The sequence below is a fragment of the Tamandua tetradactyla genome, chromosome 1 (assembly GCF_023851605.1).
Source record: "Tamandua tetradactyla isolate mTamTet1 chromosome 1, mTamTet1.pri, whole genome shotgun sequence".
NCBI classification, from domain to species: Eukaryota; Metazoa; Chordata; class Mammalia; order Pilosa; family Myrmecophagidae; genus Tamandua; species Tamandua tetradactyla.
The window spans coordinates 117402075-117417334 of NC_135327.1; the positions used below are offsets into that span (position 1 = coordinate 117402075).

The following is a 15260-nucleotide window of genomic DNA, read 5'->3' on the forward strand; positions in this document are numbered from 1 at the left end:
TAAGAAGGATAAACTAATAATGAATTTAGTTAATCAAGTCCCAACAAGATCCCCAAAGGAAGAAGTTCAGAGACTGAGTTTGATCAAATCTGAGGGGCTTGAAAAATACCTTGGGTTTCTACAGGTTCATAGTAACAAAATATAAAACTAAAGGTGATCAGACAGTAACTGAACTACTCTTAAACAATACAGAAAAATGTTTGAGAACTCAAATCTCTATAGAAACCCCTAGCATACAGAGAAATAGGTAAATGTGGTTCATATATTCAAGTAAAAATGCAGTCAACAGAAATTAAACCTAGGGGAACCCAGATGTTAGATTCGGCAAAACTTGAAAGCAGCTATTAGAAGTAAGTTCAAAGAGTAAAAGAAAATGTGCTCAAAGGCTTAAAAATAATACTTTACTTAGGGAACAGATAGGGAATCTTAGCTCGAAAATGTAAACTATTTAAAAAGTTGAAATACTAATACTGGAAAGCATAATTGAAATTAAGAATTCTCTGGAAGGTGTAAAAGCAGATAAGAGGTAGCAGAAGAGTTAAGAAACAAATGGACCTTACTTGATTTGAAGAACAAAGTAAAAAAAGTTGGAAGGAAAATGAACAAAATCTGAGGGACCTATGGGACCATATGAAATGGTTTAATATATGTGTCATAAAACCCAGGGAAGGACAGGCCACTGTGGCTCAGCAGGCAGAGTTCTCGCCTGCCATGCTGGAGACCCGGGTTCGTTTCCTGGTGCCTGCCCATGCAAAAAAAAAAAAAAAAAAAAAAAAAAAAATCTTGAGGAAAACCCAGGGAAGAAAAGAGACTGTAACTGAGGCAGAAAAAAATATTTAAAGAAACAACTTCCCAAATCTGATGGAAAACATTGGCTTACAGATCCAAGCAACTCAATGAACTAGGCACACCAGGGTCTAACTGGTGAATACCAAAGACACAGAGAAAATCTTCAAAGCAGCCCAAGGAAAATGCAACATTACATATAGGGAAACAAGATTAATAAGAACTGATATCTCATCAAAAACAATAGAAATAAGCACATCTTGATAGTGCTGAAAGAAACACAAGGGTAAAATAGACATTTTTCAGTTAAAATTTAAAAAGCTGAGAATATTTGTCATCAGCAGGCCTGTACTATCAAAAACGCTAGAGTACACACAACTATATGATGATATTGTGAGCCACTGACTATACTTTGGATAGACTGTACGGTATGTGAAGATATCTCAATAAAAATATATTAAAAACAACTCGAAGAGAAAGACAAAAGGGAAATGAAATCAGATGAAACTTGGATTTATAGGAAGGAATAAACAGTAAAGAAATGGTAAATAAGTATGTAATTATAAAAGCCTATGTTTTCTTCTCATAATTTACATAAAAGACAACTGACTGTCCAAGCAAAAATAACATTAAGTTGGAGTTTATAATATATGGACAAGTAAAATACATGATAATAATAGGACAAAGGACTGGAAGGTGCGTACATGGAATTACACTGCTGTAACATTTGTAAAGAATGAAGTAGGAGGTAAAAAGAAAGTGTCACATGGGAGGTAAGAAAAGGAAAGGATGAGAGGTAGTAAGGATGATGTGTCAGATGTTGTGCTGGTTTGAAAGGATGTATGTCCCCTAGAAAAGCCATGTTTTAATCTAAATTCCATTTCATAAAGGCAGAATAATCCCTATTCAATACCGTATGTTTGAAACTGTAATCAGATCATCTCCCTGGAGATGTGACTTAGTCAAGAGTGGTTGTTAAGCTGGATTAGGTGACGACATGTCTCTATCCATTTGGGTGGATCTTGATAAGTTTCTGGAGTCCTATAAAAGAGGAAACATTTTGGAGAATGAAGGAGATTCGGAGATTGCAGAGAATGCTGCAGCGCTACAAAGCAGAGTCCACGAGCCAGCGACCTTTGGAGATGAAGAAGGAAAACACCTCCAGGGGAGATTCATGAAACCAGAAGCCAGGAGAGAAAGCTAGCAGATGACACCATGTTAGCCATGTACCCTTCCAGCTGAGAGAGTAGCCCTGACTGTGTTTGCCACGTGCCTTCTCATTTGAGAGAGAAACCCTGAACTTCATCGGCCTTCTTGAACCAAGGTTATCTTTCCCTGGATGGATACCTTTCATTAGATATTTCTATAGACTTGTTTTAATTGGGACATTTTCTTGGCTTTAGAATTGTAAACTAGCAACTTATTAAATTCCGCTTTTTAAAAGCCATTCTGTTTCTGGTATATTGCATTCTGGCAGCTAGAAAACTAGAACAGATGTGAACTATGAGAATGTACAACGCTGACTTTGATGAATTAAGGGTGTATATTGAACTCACTGCCATCCCTCTTGTGTGGGGCTTGACTACCAGGGGTATAAATCTCCCTGGAAATGTGGAACAGAAAGCCCGCGATAAGATGGAACCTAGCATAAAGAGACTGAGAAAGCCTTCTTGACCAAAAGAGGGAGGAGAGAAATGAGACAAAATAAAGTTTCAATGGCTGAGAGATTTCAAACAGAGTCAAGATGTTATGGTGGAGGTTATTCTTATGCATTATATAATATCCCTTTTTAGTTTATGGTGTATTGGAGTGGCTAGAGGGAAGTACCTGAAACTGCTGAGCTGTGTTCCAGTAGCCTAGATTCTTGAAGATGACAGTATAAATATATAACATTTACAATGGGACTGGATGATTGTGAAAACTTTGTGTGTGGTGCTCCTTATATCAAGAGTATGGACAGATGAGTAAAAAATATGGATAATAAATAAGCAAATAGATAATAAGGCGATAAAGGGTAAAATAAATTGGGTAGATGGAAACACAAGTGGTCAAAGAATGGGAGAGGTGTGGAGTATGGTATGCATGCATTTTTTCTTTTTATTTCTTTTCCTGGAGTGATGCAAATGTTCTAAAAACTGATCATGGTAATCAATACACAACTGTGAAGATATTGTGAGCCACTGATTGAACACCCTGTATAGAATGTATGTGTGAAGATTTCTCAATTAAAAAAAAAGGTGCATATTGCTAGAGTAACCATTTAAAAAAGAGTAATAAAAAGTTTATAGCTAAAAAGCCAGCAGACAAAATAAAGTGAAACACTGAAATATTTAATTAATCCAGAAGAAGGCAGGAAAGAAGAACAAAAGGAGGAAAGAAAAACAGAATGGAAATCAAATTGCAAGATGGTACACTTAACCTTGACCAAAAAAATAATAAATTAAATATAAATGGATAAAACATTCTAAGTTAAGAGGCAGTGATTATCAAACTAGATTAAAAAAAAGATCCAATTTACCTACTGCCAGCATTTTAAGTATATATTATAAATCAGGATAACAGGTTACTAACCTATTTGTACTCTGTAACTACATTTCTACAGCTGATTTAATAGATGTAATCTCATTACACTAAGAAAAAGAAATGATACAATTATGTTACAGAAAGGCACCTTTTCTTCCATGGACCCAATATTTAAGGGTAAGTGTACATTGTAGGTCAGTATCTATATATGCTCACAATATGATAGGGTAGGGAAGTGGGCATTTTACTATGCTTTTGTAGCGTAGAACATGCTATCATGTTGTGTAAAAGTATGTCAGCAGGAAACAGAAAGATATTGATGCCATGAAAGGGTAAGGTTATTGGAAGGCTATAGGAAATCTCAGGGAAATACTCTGGATTTTTACCCCATGTTTTCAACAAAAGTAGAAGGCAGACTCTGTCAGGAATCTTTTAACCAATAGACAGTAAAAACCGAGAGAAAATGATTAACTGCTTATTCAAAATCAAGCCTACTAAAAATGAAAAGAGAAGAGTAAAGTCAAAAGAGATCTGCAGTATAACCTGCCTTCTGTACTTCAGATAAGACTATAGTTCAGATTAAGGAAAGGGAAACTTTCACAGAAGGTATAATTCTTGCCAACAGTTACAGAAACTGGAGAGGTTTCTCTGTTCAATTTCAGCTTTACATAAATTCAGACACAGTCAAGATGGGCTCTTCCCAGAATGAAAGGAAACACTGGATTATCCAATGCAGGGAACATAGGACAACAAGATTAAGTACAAGTCCTCTGTAGAGCAAGTACTTTCTAAAGATCCTAAGTGAGCAAATATGCATACCCACTTTCAACTGAAGAAAGAAAATACAAAAAATTCCCTGTGATTCTTTTTTCTTTTTTTTTTTTAAGCCGTTGTCACACTGCACTGACCTGTAACATGCAGTAACTTGCTGTTTGGACATCTCCAGTTCTATCAACATAACTCTCCATTAAGTCCACTCCATCTTTAGTAAGGCCTGTGAGTAGAATTCCTTCCAAATTTCCAGCTTCTTTCATTTCGTTAGTCAACTTTTCAATGTATCTATTTAACTGGAAGATTCAAAGTGATTTTCTGAAGCAATCAGTTTCACTATATATTTTGTACTCAAAACTTCTACATTTGTAAAAATTTTATTCCTAACGGAAAATATTTAAAAACAAAAACTCTTACTAAAATCTAGATGTGATCTAAAGAGTCTGCATCTATTATAAATTACAACGCTGCATCCATAGTCATTTAACATATTTTAGAACAAGACAAGACATTTATTATAACTTGACAATTATTCTAGTAAAGAACTATAAAGAGTTTACTATTCTAAATTTAAAGAGAATTGTTCTTGTTATTCTGCAAAACTCTGGTTGTCTCTTATAGCAGGACATAACAGAATCACATACTGAGTTGGAAGTGAACTACTGCAAGATCACCAAGAATAACCATACCCCCTAGTCATTCCTGACTTCATCCCACCCCAAACTCTTCTATACTTCCCCCCAGTACTCTATCATTACAGTACTTGTATTATGGTACTACCAGTTATTTATGTGCATTTCTCCCTCATTAAACACACACTAAGTACTTCTGCATTTTCCTAAGTAGAATACACTGCTTATACATAGCATAGCTTTCAACAATTGTTTATTATATTAGAAAATGAAGGAATCCTTTTTATAGTATCACTAAGAGGTAAATTTAACATCTCTGTCTATGGACCATCTCATTCCCAAAAGCAGAAATGAATGAAAATATTAAGTGAGAATACTAAACAAGTAAATTTACTTATGATAGACATAATTCTATAAAATTCTGATCTAATAAATTATTCTTTAGAAGAATTTATACATAAATCTCATATATTTATTTATAAATATTAGTTTCCTAAAATAATTCAGTGACAGTGAATATTAAATACCTTAAATACAGAATTAAGTAAGTTCTTACCTGAGTATCACCAAGGAATTTACATGCAAATGCTACTCTGTCACGTACTGCAACTTTGTTTTCATACTGGGAGGAGAAAGAGCAAGGAATCACTTATAAGGGATATGAGTTTTAAATTTGCAGAGACTAAATATTTAAATACCTAATATGAAAGCTTATTTTCAAGTGTATTAATTAAGTTACTGTGTATAACCTAGCAGAGCCATTGATGTTAGGAACCTCAGGGATAAGATTGGTGTCCTTGCAAAATAAAGGATTATTTCTCTCAAAACTGTGCAAATACAGTATTAAAAAACTTTAGTTCTGCCTTAGAAAACTCCAACATAAAATAAAAGCAATGACATATAGTACATCAAATTTAAGATGCCATGTAACCCTTTCATCACAGAAATTAATTTGGGGGAGAAAGAAAATCTTTCTTAGGGTACTCAGTTAATCAACACATCTAAGAAATCTGTGAATTGGATATACTAACACAGAACTCAGAAAAAATACTAATACATGTTTCTAAATACAAAGTGACAAGCTTTAAAACATACCCTATTTTGCTGATCTATTAAACAAAAAGACTTTTGTGACTGAAGTAAAATGTGATTATATAGGTAATTTTGACAGAAAGTTTTAGAGGCATCATGATAGCTTAAATTTTTGTATACTTGTTAACATAAAAAAAACTATCTGGAAAAAACTTTACTATAAATGTAGAAAGGTACAATTAATTTTGTTATCAGTAAAAAATGTTTTAAAAGTAGAATAAAAGTCCAATTTCCACTAAAATCATTTATGAAATATAGTTTTCCTCCTTTAAATACAACTTCACTTCAGTAGATACCTATTTAAAGTCTATTCTGGCCCAAAGAGTACCATATTTGTGTAAATTTCATCTCTCCCATTTCACAGCTGAGAAAACTAAAACTCAAAAAAGTTAACCAACTAAAACTGGGAAAGAGAAAGAACTTGGGCCTTTATCTTCTGACTTTTCAATTCAGTATTTTTCACTTTATTACTGCAAATTAACATTTTTAAAAAGAGAACCTTAACTGTAATTATGCATAAATTATACTTAGTTATATCTTAGAAATGCTTGGAAATATGAGCTTCCTATTCAGATATCCTTTATCTGACAACCTAAATGTAGGTATAAGAAAAGACACACACAGATATTTAATATTTAGTCAATGTACTTCTCCAGCCTCAATTCAAAAGCTAAACCAATTCACTTCTTTTTATACTCTCAATCATTCTCTACGATCTCCTGAAAGTATCCTTTTACCTCTTTAAGATTCAACTAGTCTCCAGCTTAAGAAAAAATTGTAATAGTAAAAAACAAACAAAACATTCTTGAATATTAACCTAAAGCAGTTAGAAAAGTTCAATAGTAATTTATTAAAGTCAATGGATAGAATACATACATCTATGGAAATTACCAAAATTGGCACTAAAATATTTATTACAATTTTCATTAAGATATCTCAATAAAATACATGTTTTTATAAATTCTTAGGGACTGACAAGCAATGCAAATTTTATAAGAAATGCTCTAATGGCAAACAGAAATAATCTTCATGTTAAAAAGCTCTTCTGCTCAATAGAAGCCCAACAGAAAAGACTGTGGTACTAAATGTAGCTTAAAACCCAACAACCAAAACTGATAAATCTCATTTTATTCTTTCCCTATTTTTGTGATACAGAATATAATTGGTGATGCAGGAGAGGAAAATTAGCAATGATAAGACCAAAATGCAAAAAATGAAATAGTCTACTAGAAGATGATCATATAACTATCTTTCCAAACTGGGACATATCTGAGAGTGACAAATGCTAACTCAGACAAGATGTATGGACATCCTGACCTTAAGTGATTATGAGTTATTTTCTTAAATATGAGAATACCTTCTCATGTCTATATAGTTGTAGAGTTCTAGAGCTCAGTTCTTAAGCTGAAGGACACAATCCTTAATCTTTCTGCTTCTTCTGCAATAAACCATATCATTAAAACTACAAAAAATCAAGTTTGGGGGGTGCAAGGGTAGTACAGTGGTAGAATTCTCGCCTGTGAGAGACCCGGTTAGATTCCCAGCCTATGCACTTCCTCAAAATACAAGCAAACAAACAAACAAGAAACAAACAAAAAATAAAACAGAAATTCAACAAATGGTACTGCAATAACGGGATACTCACAAGGAAAAAGAATGAAATGTGACCCAGCCACACAGGATACCAAAAAAAAATCAAGTTCAGTTTGATATCAGTTAACTAACCTCAGGTGGGAATCACACTCAAGAAGGGCTGCTCAAAAAAGTAAAGATCCTTTATTTTAAATAACATATCATGCATCCAAATATAATAATACTTCATGCAACAGAGATTCAAGAACTTTAACAAAGTTAGATAAAATTCCTATCCTAATTAAAAGGAAGGTCTTGTGAAACAAATTAGCTTACCAAAACTCCATCGTAAGACCCTGTTTCACTTGTCAGAAAAGCAAACATGACACACAGGTATGGATTGTTTAGTTGTAATCGCAGAGTGCTGCACATTTCTCTCCAAAGGGAGTTCTTCTCATCCGTATAACCTGATAGAGCCATTGCTACTACGTTGAGATTCAGATCTCCTGCATATTAAAGAGCCAGTTAAAAGTGTTGAAGTTTAATGTCAACTTCTTCTGGTGTCACCCTCTGGTGACTTTTATCCCCAGAAAAATGAGCAAACTAGGATAAGGGTTTTAATTTCAGACTGAAAAATGTGGCAAGGACTACAAGTAGAAATTTCCATTCTTATAAAACTCTTGCCCATATCTTAAATTCCTATGCATGCCAAATACATTTTCTAATTTTCAAGGTCTCATTCCAGGCAGGCTGTTATTGTTTAGTACCTAAAGGAAGAAAAGTGAAGCCATCTTACCAGAATCACTAACTTCATCAACATGTTCATTTATCTTGAAATATTTCAAACCAATGACAGTAAATATTATTGTATCTTAGGCTACAATTTCAAAATCATTTTGTTTTCCTAGCTTAAATATATAAGGTATGTACCTAAGTATATAAGTGTCAACAACAAAGTGTAGAAAGCCAGTATTTCAGTATTTTTATTATAAAAATATAAAGTTTTTATTTTTCTAGAAAAAATTAACTTACCAGAAAAACCTAAAAATTGCAATTTAAACATATTTGCAAGAAAGAATTTTTTATCAGTAGTCTTTTTTAAACACATGTTCTTTTTTTTTAATTAAAAAAAGAATTAACAAAACAATTAGAAATCATTCCATACTACATGTACAATCAGTAATTCTTAATAACATCACATAGTTGCATATTCATCATTTCTTAGTACATTTGCATCGATTTAGAAAAAGAAATAAAAAGACAACAGAATAAGAATTAAAACAATAATAGAAAGAAAAAAAAAAAAAACAAAAAACCTATACCTCACATGCAGCTTCATTCAGTGTTTTAACATAATTGCATTAAAATTGGGTAGTATTGTGCTGTCCATTTCTGAGTTTTTATATCCAGTCCCGTTGTACAGTCTGTATCCCTTCAGCTCCAATTACCCCTTCTCTTTTTTTAATTAACGGAAAAAAAGAAATTCACCTAACATTTAGAAATCATACCATTCTACATATGCAATCAGTAATTCTTAACATCCTCACATAGATGCATGATCATCATTTCTTAGTACATTTGCATCGGTTTAGAAGAACTAGCAACATAACCGAAAAAGATATAGAATGTTAATATAGAGAAAAAAATAAAAGTAATAATAGTAAAATCAAAACAAAACAAAAACCTATAGCTCAGATGCTGCTTCATTCAGTGTTTTAACATGATTACTTTACAATTAGGTATTATTGTGCTGTCCATTTTTGAGTTTTTGTATCTAGTCCTGTTACACCGTCTGTATCCTTTCAACTCCAATTGCCCATTATCTTACCCTGTTTCTACCTCCTGCTGGACTCTGTTACCAATGACATATTCCAAATTTATTCTCGAATGTCTGTTCACATCAGTGGGACCATACAGTATTTGTTCTTTAGTTTTTGGCTAGACTCACTCAGCATAATGTTCTCTAGGTCCATCCATGTTATTACATGCTTCATAAGTTTATCCTGTCTTAAAGCTGCATAGTATTCCACGTATGTATATACCATAGTTTGTTTAGCCACTCTTCTGTTGATGGAGATTTCGGCTGTTTCCATCTCTTTGCAATTGTAAATAACGCTGCTATAAACATTGGTGTGCAAATGTCCGTTTGTGTCTTTGCCCTTAAGTTCTTTGAGTAGATACCCAGCAATGGTATTGCTGGGTCGTATGGCAATTCTATATTCAGCTTTTTTGAGGAACCGCCAAACTGCCTTCCACAGTGGTTGCACCATTTGACATTCCCACCAACAGTGGATAAGTGTGCCTCTTTCTCCGCATCCTCTCCAGCACTTGTCATTTTCTGTTTTGTTGATAATGGCCATTCTGGTGGGTGTGAGATGATTGGTATTGCATTGAATCTGTAAATCAATTTAGGTAGGATTGACATCTTAACTATATTTAGTTTTCCAATCCATGAACACGGTATGCCCTTCCATCTATTTAGGGCTTCTGTGATTTCTTTTAACTGTTTTTTGTAGTTTTCTTTATATAGGTTTTTTGTCTCTTTAGTTAAATTTATTCTTAGGTATTTTATTCTTTTAGTTGCGATTGTAAATGGGATTCGTTTCTTGATTTCCCCCTCAGCTTGTTCATTACTAGTGTATAGAAATGCTACAGATTTTTGAATGTTGATCTTGTAAACTGCGACTTTGCTGTACTCATTTATTAGCTCTAGCAATTTTGTTGTGGATTTTTCCGGGTTTTCGACGTATAGTATCATATCGTCTGCAAACAGTGATAGTTTTACTTCTTACTTTCCAATTTTGATGCCTTGTATTTCTTTTTCTTGTCTAATTGCTCTGGCTAGAACCTCCAACACAATGTTGAATAATAGTGGTGATAGTGGACATCCTTGTCTTGTTCCTGATCTTAGGGGGAAAGTTTTCAATTTTTCCCCATTGAGGATGATATTAGCTGTGGGTTTTTCATATATTCCCTCTATCATTTTAAGGAAGTTCCCTTGTATTCCTATCTTTTGAAGTGTTTTCAACAGGAAAGGATGTTGAATCTTGTCAAATGCCTTCTCTGCATCAATTGAGATGATCATGTGATTTTTCTGCTTTGATTTGTTGATATGGTGTATTACATTAATTGATTTTCTTATGTTGAACCATCCTTGCATACCTGGGATGACTCCTACTTGGTCATGATGTATAATTCTTTTAATGTGTTGTTGGATACGATTTGCTAGAATTTTATTGAGGATTTTTGCATCTATATTCATTAGAGAGATTGGTCTGTAGTTTTCTTTTTTTGTAATATCTTTGCTTGGTTTTGGTATGAGGGTGATGTTGGCTTCATAGAATGAATTAGGTAGTTTTCCCTCCAATTCGATTTTTTTGAAGAGTTTGAGGAGAATTGGTACTAATTCTTTCTGGAACGTTTGGTAGAATTCACATGTGAAGCCATCTGGTCCTGGACTTTTCTTTTTAAGAAGATTTTGAATGACTAATTCAATTTCTTTACTTGTGATTGGTTTGTTGAGGTCATCTATTACTTCTTGAGTCAAAGTTGGTTGTTCATGTCTTTCCAGGAACCCATCCATTTCATCTAAATTGTTGTATTTATTAGCGTAAAGTTGTTCATAGTATCCTGTTATTACCTCCTTTCTTTCTGTGAGGTCAGTAGTTATGTCTCCTCTTCCATTTCTGATCTTATTTATTTACATCCTCTCTCTTCTTCTTTTTGTCAATCTTGATAAGGGCCCATCAATCTTATTGATTTTCTCATAGAACCAACTTCTGCTCTTACTGATTTTCTCTATTGTTTTCATGTTTTCAATTTCATTTATTTCTGCTCTGATCTTTGTTATTTCTTTCCTTTTGCTTGCTTTGGGATTAGTTTGCTGTTCTTTCTCCAGTTCTTCCAAGTGAACAGTTAATTCCTGCATTTTTGCCTTTTCTTCTTTTCTGATATAGGCATTTAGGGCAATAAATTTCCCTCTTAGCACTGCCTTTGCTGCATCCCATAAGTTTTGATATGTTGTGTTTTCATTTTCATTTGCCTCGAGGTATTTACTAATTTCTCTTGCAATTTCTTCTTTGACCCACTCGTTGTTTAAGAGTGTGTTGTTGAGCCTCCAGGTATTTGTGAATTTTCTGGCATTCCGCCTATTATTGATTTCCAACTTCATTCCTTTATGATCCGAGAAAGTGTTGTGTATGATTTCAATCTTTTTAAATTTGTTAAGACTTGCTTTGTGACCCAGCATATGGTCTATCTTTGAGAATGATCCATGAGCACTTGAGAAAAAGGTGTATCCTGCTGTTGTGGGATTTAATGTCCTATAAATGTCTGTTAAGTCTAGCTCCTTTATAGTAATATTCAGATTCTCTATTTCTTTATTGATCCTCTGTCTAGATGTTCTGTCCATTGATGAGAGTGGGGAATTGAAGTTTCCAACTATTATGGTATTTGTGTCTATTTCCCTTTTCAGTGTTTGCAGTGTATTCCTCACGTATTTTGGGGCATTCTGGTTCGGTGCGTAAATATTTATGATTGTTATGTCTTCTTGTTTAATTGTTCCTTTTATTAGTATATAGTGTCCTTCCTTGTCTCTTTTAACTGTTTTACATTTGAAGACCAACTTGTTGGATATTAGTATAGCCACTCCTGCTCTTTTCTGGTTGTTATTTGCATGAAATATCTTTTCCCAACCTTTCACTTTCAACCTATGTTTATCTTTGGGTCTAAGATGTGTTTCCTGTAGACAGCATATAGAAGGATCCTGTTTTTTAATCCATTCTGCCATTCTATGTCTTTTGATTGGGGAATTCAGTCCATTAACATTTAGCGTTATTACTGTTTGGATAATATTTTCCTCTAACATTTTGCCTTTTGTATTATATATATCATATCTGACTTTCCTTCTTTCTACACTCTTCTCCATACCTCTCTCTTCTGTCTTTTCGGTTCTGACTCTAGTGCTCCCTTTAGTATTTCTTGCAGAGCTGGTCTCTTGGTCACAAATTCTCTCAGTGACTTTTTGTCTGAGAATGTTTTAATTTCTCCCTCATTTTTGAAGGACAGTTTTGCTGAATATAGGAGTCTTGGTTGGCAGTTTTTCTCTTTCAGTAATTTAAATATATCATCCCACTGTCTTCTAGCCTCCATGGTTTCTGCTGAGAAATCTACACATAGTCTTATTGGGTTTCCCTTGTATGTGATGGATTGTTTTTCTCTTGCTGCTTTCAAGATCCTCTCTTTCTCTTTGACCTCTGACATTCTAACTAGTAAGTGTCTTGGAGAACGCCTATTTGGGTCTAATCTCTTTGGGGTGTGCTGCACTTCTTGGATCTGTAATTTTAGGTCTTTCATAAGAGTTGGGAAATTTTCAGTGAAAATTTCTTCCATTAGTTTTTCTCCTCCTTTTCCCTTCTCTTCTCCTTCTGGGACACCCACAACACGTATATTGGTGCGCTTCATATTGTCCTTGAGTTCCCTGATACCCTGTTCAAATTTTTCCATTCTTTTCCCGATAGTTTCTGTTTGTTTTTGGAATTCAAATGTTCCATCCTTCAAATCACTAATTCTATCTTCTGTCTCTTTGAATCTATCATTGTAGGTATCCATTGTTTTTTCTATCTTTTCTACTTTGTCCTTCACTTCCATAAGTTCTGTGATTTGTTTTTTTCAGATTTTCTATTTCTTCTTTTTGTTCAGCCCATGTCTTCTTCATGTCCTCCCTCAATTTATCGATTTCGTTTTTGAAGAGGTTTTCCATTTCTGTTTGTATATTCAGCATTAGTTGTCTCAGCTCCTGTATCTCATCTGAACTATTGGTTTGTTCCTTTGACTGGGCCATGTTTTCAATTATTTGAGCGTGATCCGTTATCTTCTGTTGGCGTCTGCGCATTTAGACAGATTTCCCTGGGTATTGGATCCAAAAGTTTGGAAGATTTTTCTGTGAAATCTCCGGGTTCTGTTTTTCTTATCCTGCCCAGTAGGTGGCACTCGTGGCACACATTTGTCTGCGGGTCCCATCAGTAAAAGGTGCTGTGGGACCTTTAACTTTGGAAAACTCTCGCCGTCCGGGAGGTTCGCTAGCCGAAGCGGCTTGGAAGAGTGCACGTTCCCGGGGAGTCACGGGTTTGGAAGGGGCTTCCCCCACCCGTCACCGTTCTCTGCGGCCTGGGGATTTCCGATTCAATTCTCTCAGTTGGTCCGGGGGGCTGGCGCATGGGCGCCAGCCGCCGCGGTTTCAGGGGACCGCCTCTCCAATTCTCCCAGCTGGCCCGGGAAGGGGGAAGGGAGTGACTCCGGCCGCTTGCCGCCCCGCCCGGTGAAGCCCGTGCGCCTCGGTGATCTCACCCGAGCGGCTTCTCTCAGCCAGCCAGCCGTTCCAGGATGGGGTACGCTGTCTTTTTTTTTCTCTGTTGTGGCTTTGGGAGCTGTTCTGTATCGTTTCTACTCCCCTAGTAGCTGTCCTGGAGAAGAAACTAAGATCCGCGCGTCTTACTAAGCCGCCATCTTCTCCGGAAGTCCACATGTTCTTTTTTAAAAAAAATATTTTTATTGAGATATCTTCATGTACAATATTGTCTATACAAAATACACAATCAATGGCTCACAATATCACCACATAGTTGTATATTCATCATGTTGATTTTAGAACATTTGATCACTACAGAAAAAGAAAAAGAAAAACAATCCATACAATCCCCTATTATTTATTTACTTTTTGTCCTTATTTTTTACTCATCTGTTCAAACCCTGGATAAAGGAAGGATCAAACACAAGGTTTTTACAATCACACGGCCACACTGTAAAAGCTATATGGTAATAATTGCCTTCAAGAATCAAGGATACAGTTCAACAGTTTCAGATGCTTCCCTCTAGCCACTCCAATAAACCATAAACTAAAAAGGGGGTATCTGTATAATGCATAAGAATAACCTCCAGGATAACCTCTTGACTGAAATCTCTCAGCCACTAAAACTTTTTGTCTCATTTCTCTCTTGCCCCTTTTGGTCAAGAAGCCTTTCCCAATCTCATGATGCTGGGTCCCAGCTCATCCCAGGAGTCCTGTCCCACAATGCTAGGGATATTTACAGGCTGATGAGTCATGTCCCACATAGGTGGGGGTGAGTTCATCTACCGAAAATACCACATCTGAGCAATAAGAGAGATTCTTTGGGGGTGACTCTTAGGTATAATTATAAGTCGGCTCAGCTTCTCCTTTGCAGGAGTAAGTTTCACAGGGGTGAGCCACAAGAGCAAGGTCTCAGCCAACTGAATTGGTTGTCCCCACTGCTTGAGAGAATATCAGGAACTCTTCAGATAGGAAAGTTTAATATTTCCTTTCTTCCCAGTCCCCTAAAGCGACTTTGCAAATACTTTTTTTATTCTCTGCCCAAATTACTCTGGGATGTATTGGGGCATCACACTAAACTGTACAAACCAACAAGATCTTATTCCCTATTCAAGATTCCATGTAATTATGGTATTTGGATAAACTGACCATACAAATTAAATTAGATAATGTGCTCCCCAAAATATAAATTTTGTACCAAATAAACACCTCTTCCTTTGGTCTCACACAGAAGGTGAAGTTTTAAAATACAGACCATATCATCCTTTACCTTATTCCTTAGTCTATCCAGATCAGCTTCATTCATTATCTCTAGTAAACATTTGCTCTTAGCAGATTATATGGCTGCTGGTAAACTGCTTGTCTGGCAGTCAGCCCTAAAGCTGCTGACAGCTTATGGCTATTAGACTTCTAAAAAAAGCTCAGCCTCAAAACAGAAAACTAAATGTACTTTTAACTTATACTTTTTAGGTATTTTCTATTTAAATTTATTTATTATAGAATTTTTTTTTAATTTTTGCTGAAAACCAGTGCCA

General features: G+C 35.0%; 1 protein-coding gene across 3 annotated transcripts in view; it reads right to left on the bottom strand.

The window, feature by feature from the left end:
* MIOS (meiosis regulator for oocyte development) overlaps positions 1-15260 on the bottom strand; it is a 61966-nt gene that overhangs the window by 16906 nt on the left and 29800 nt on the right. For 2 of the 3 annotated variants that reach the window (XM_077123065.1, XM_077123077.1), the window contains exons 5-7: positions 7713-7882; positions 5269-5334; positions 4218-4376 (exon numbers count right to left, since the gene is read on the bottom strand). In XM_077123065.1, coding sequence (XP_076979180.1) covers positions 4218-4376; positions 5269-5334; positions 7713-7882 — 395 coding nt within the window. The remainder of the gene's footprint in view (positions 1-4217; positions 4377-5268; positions 5335-7712; positions 7883-15260) is intronic. The other variant, XM_077123084.1, reaches the window with a different exon arrangement.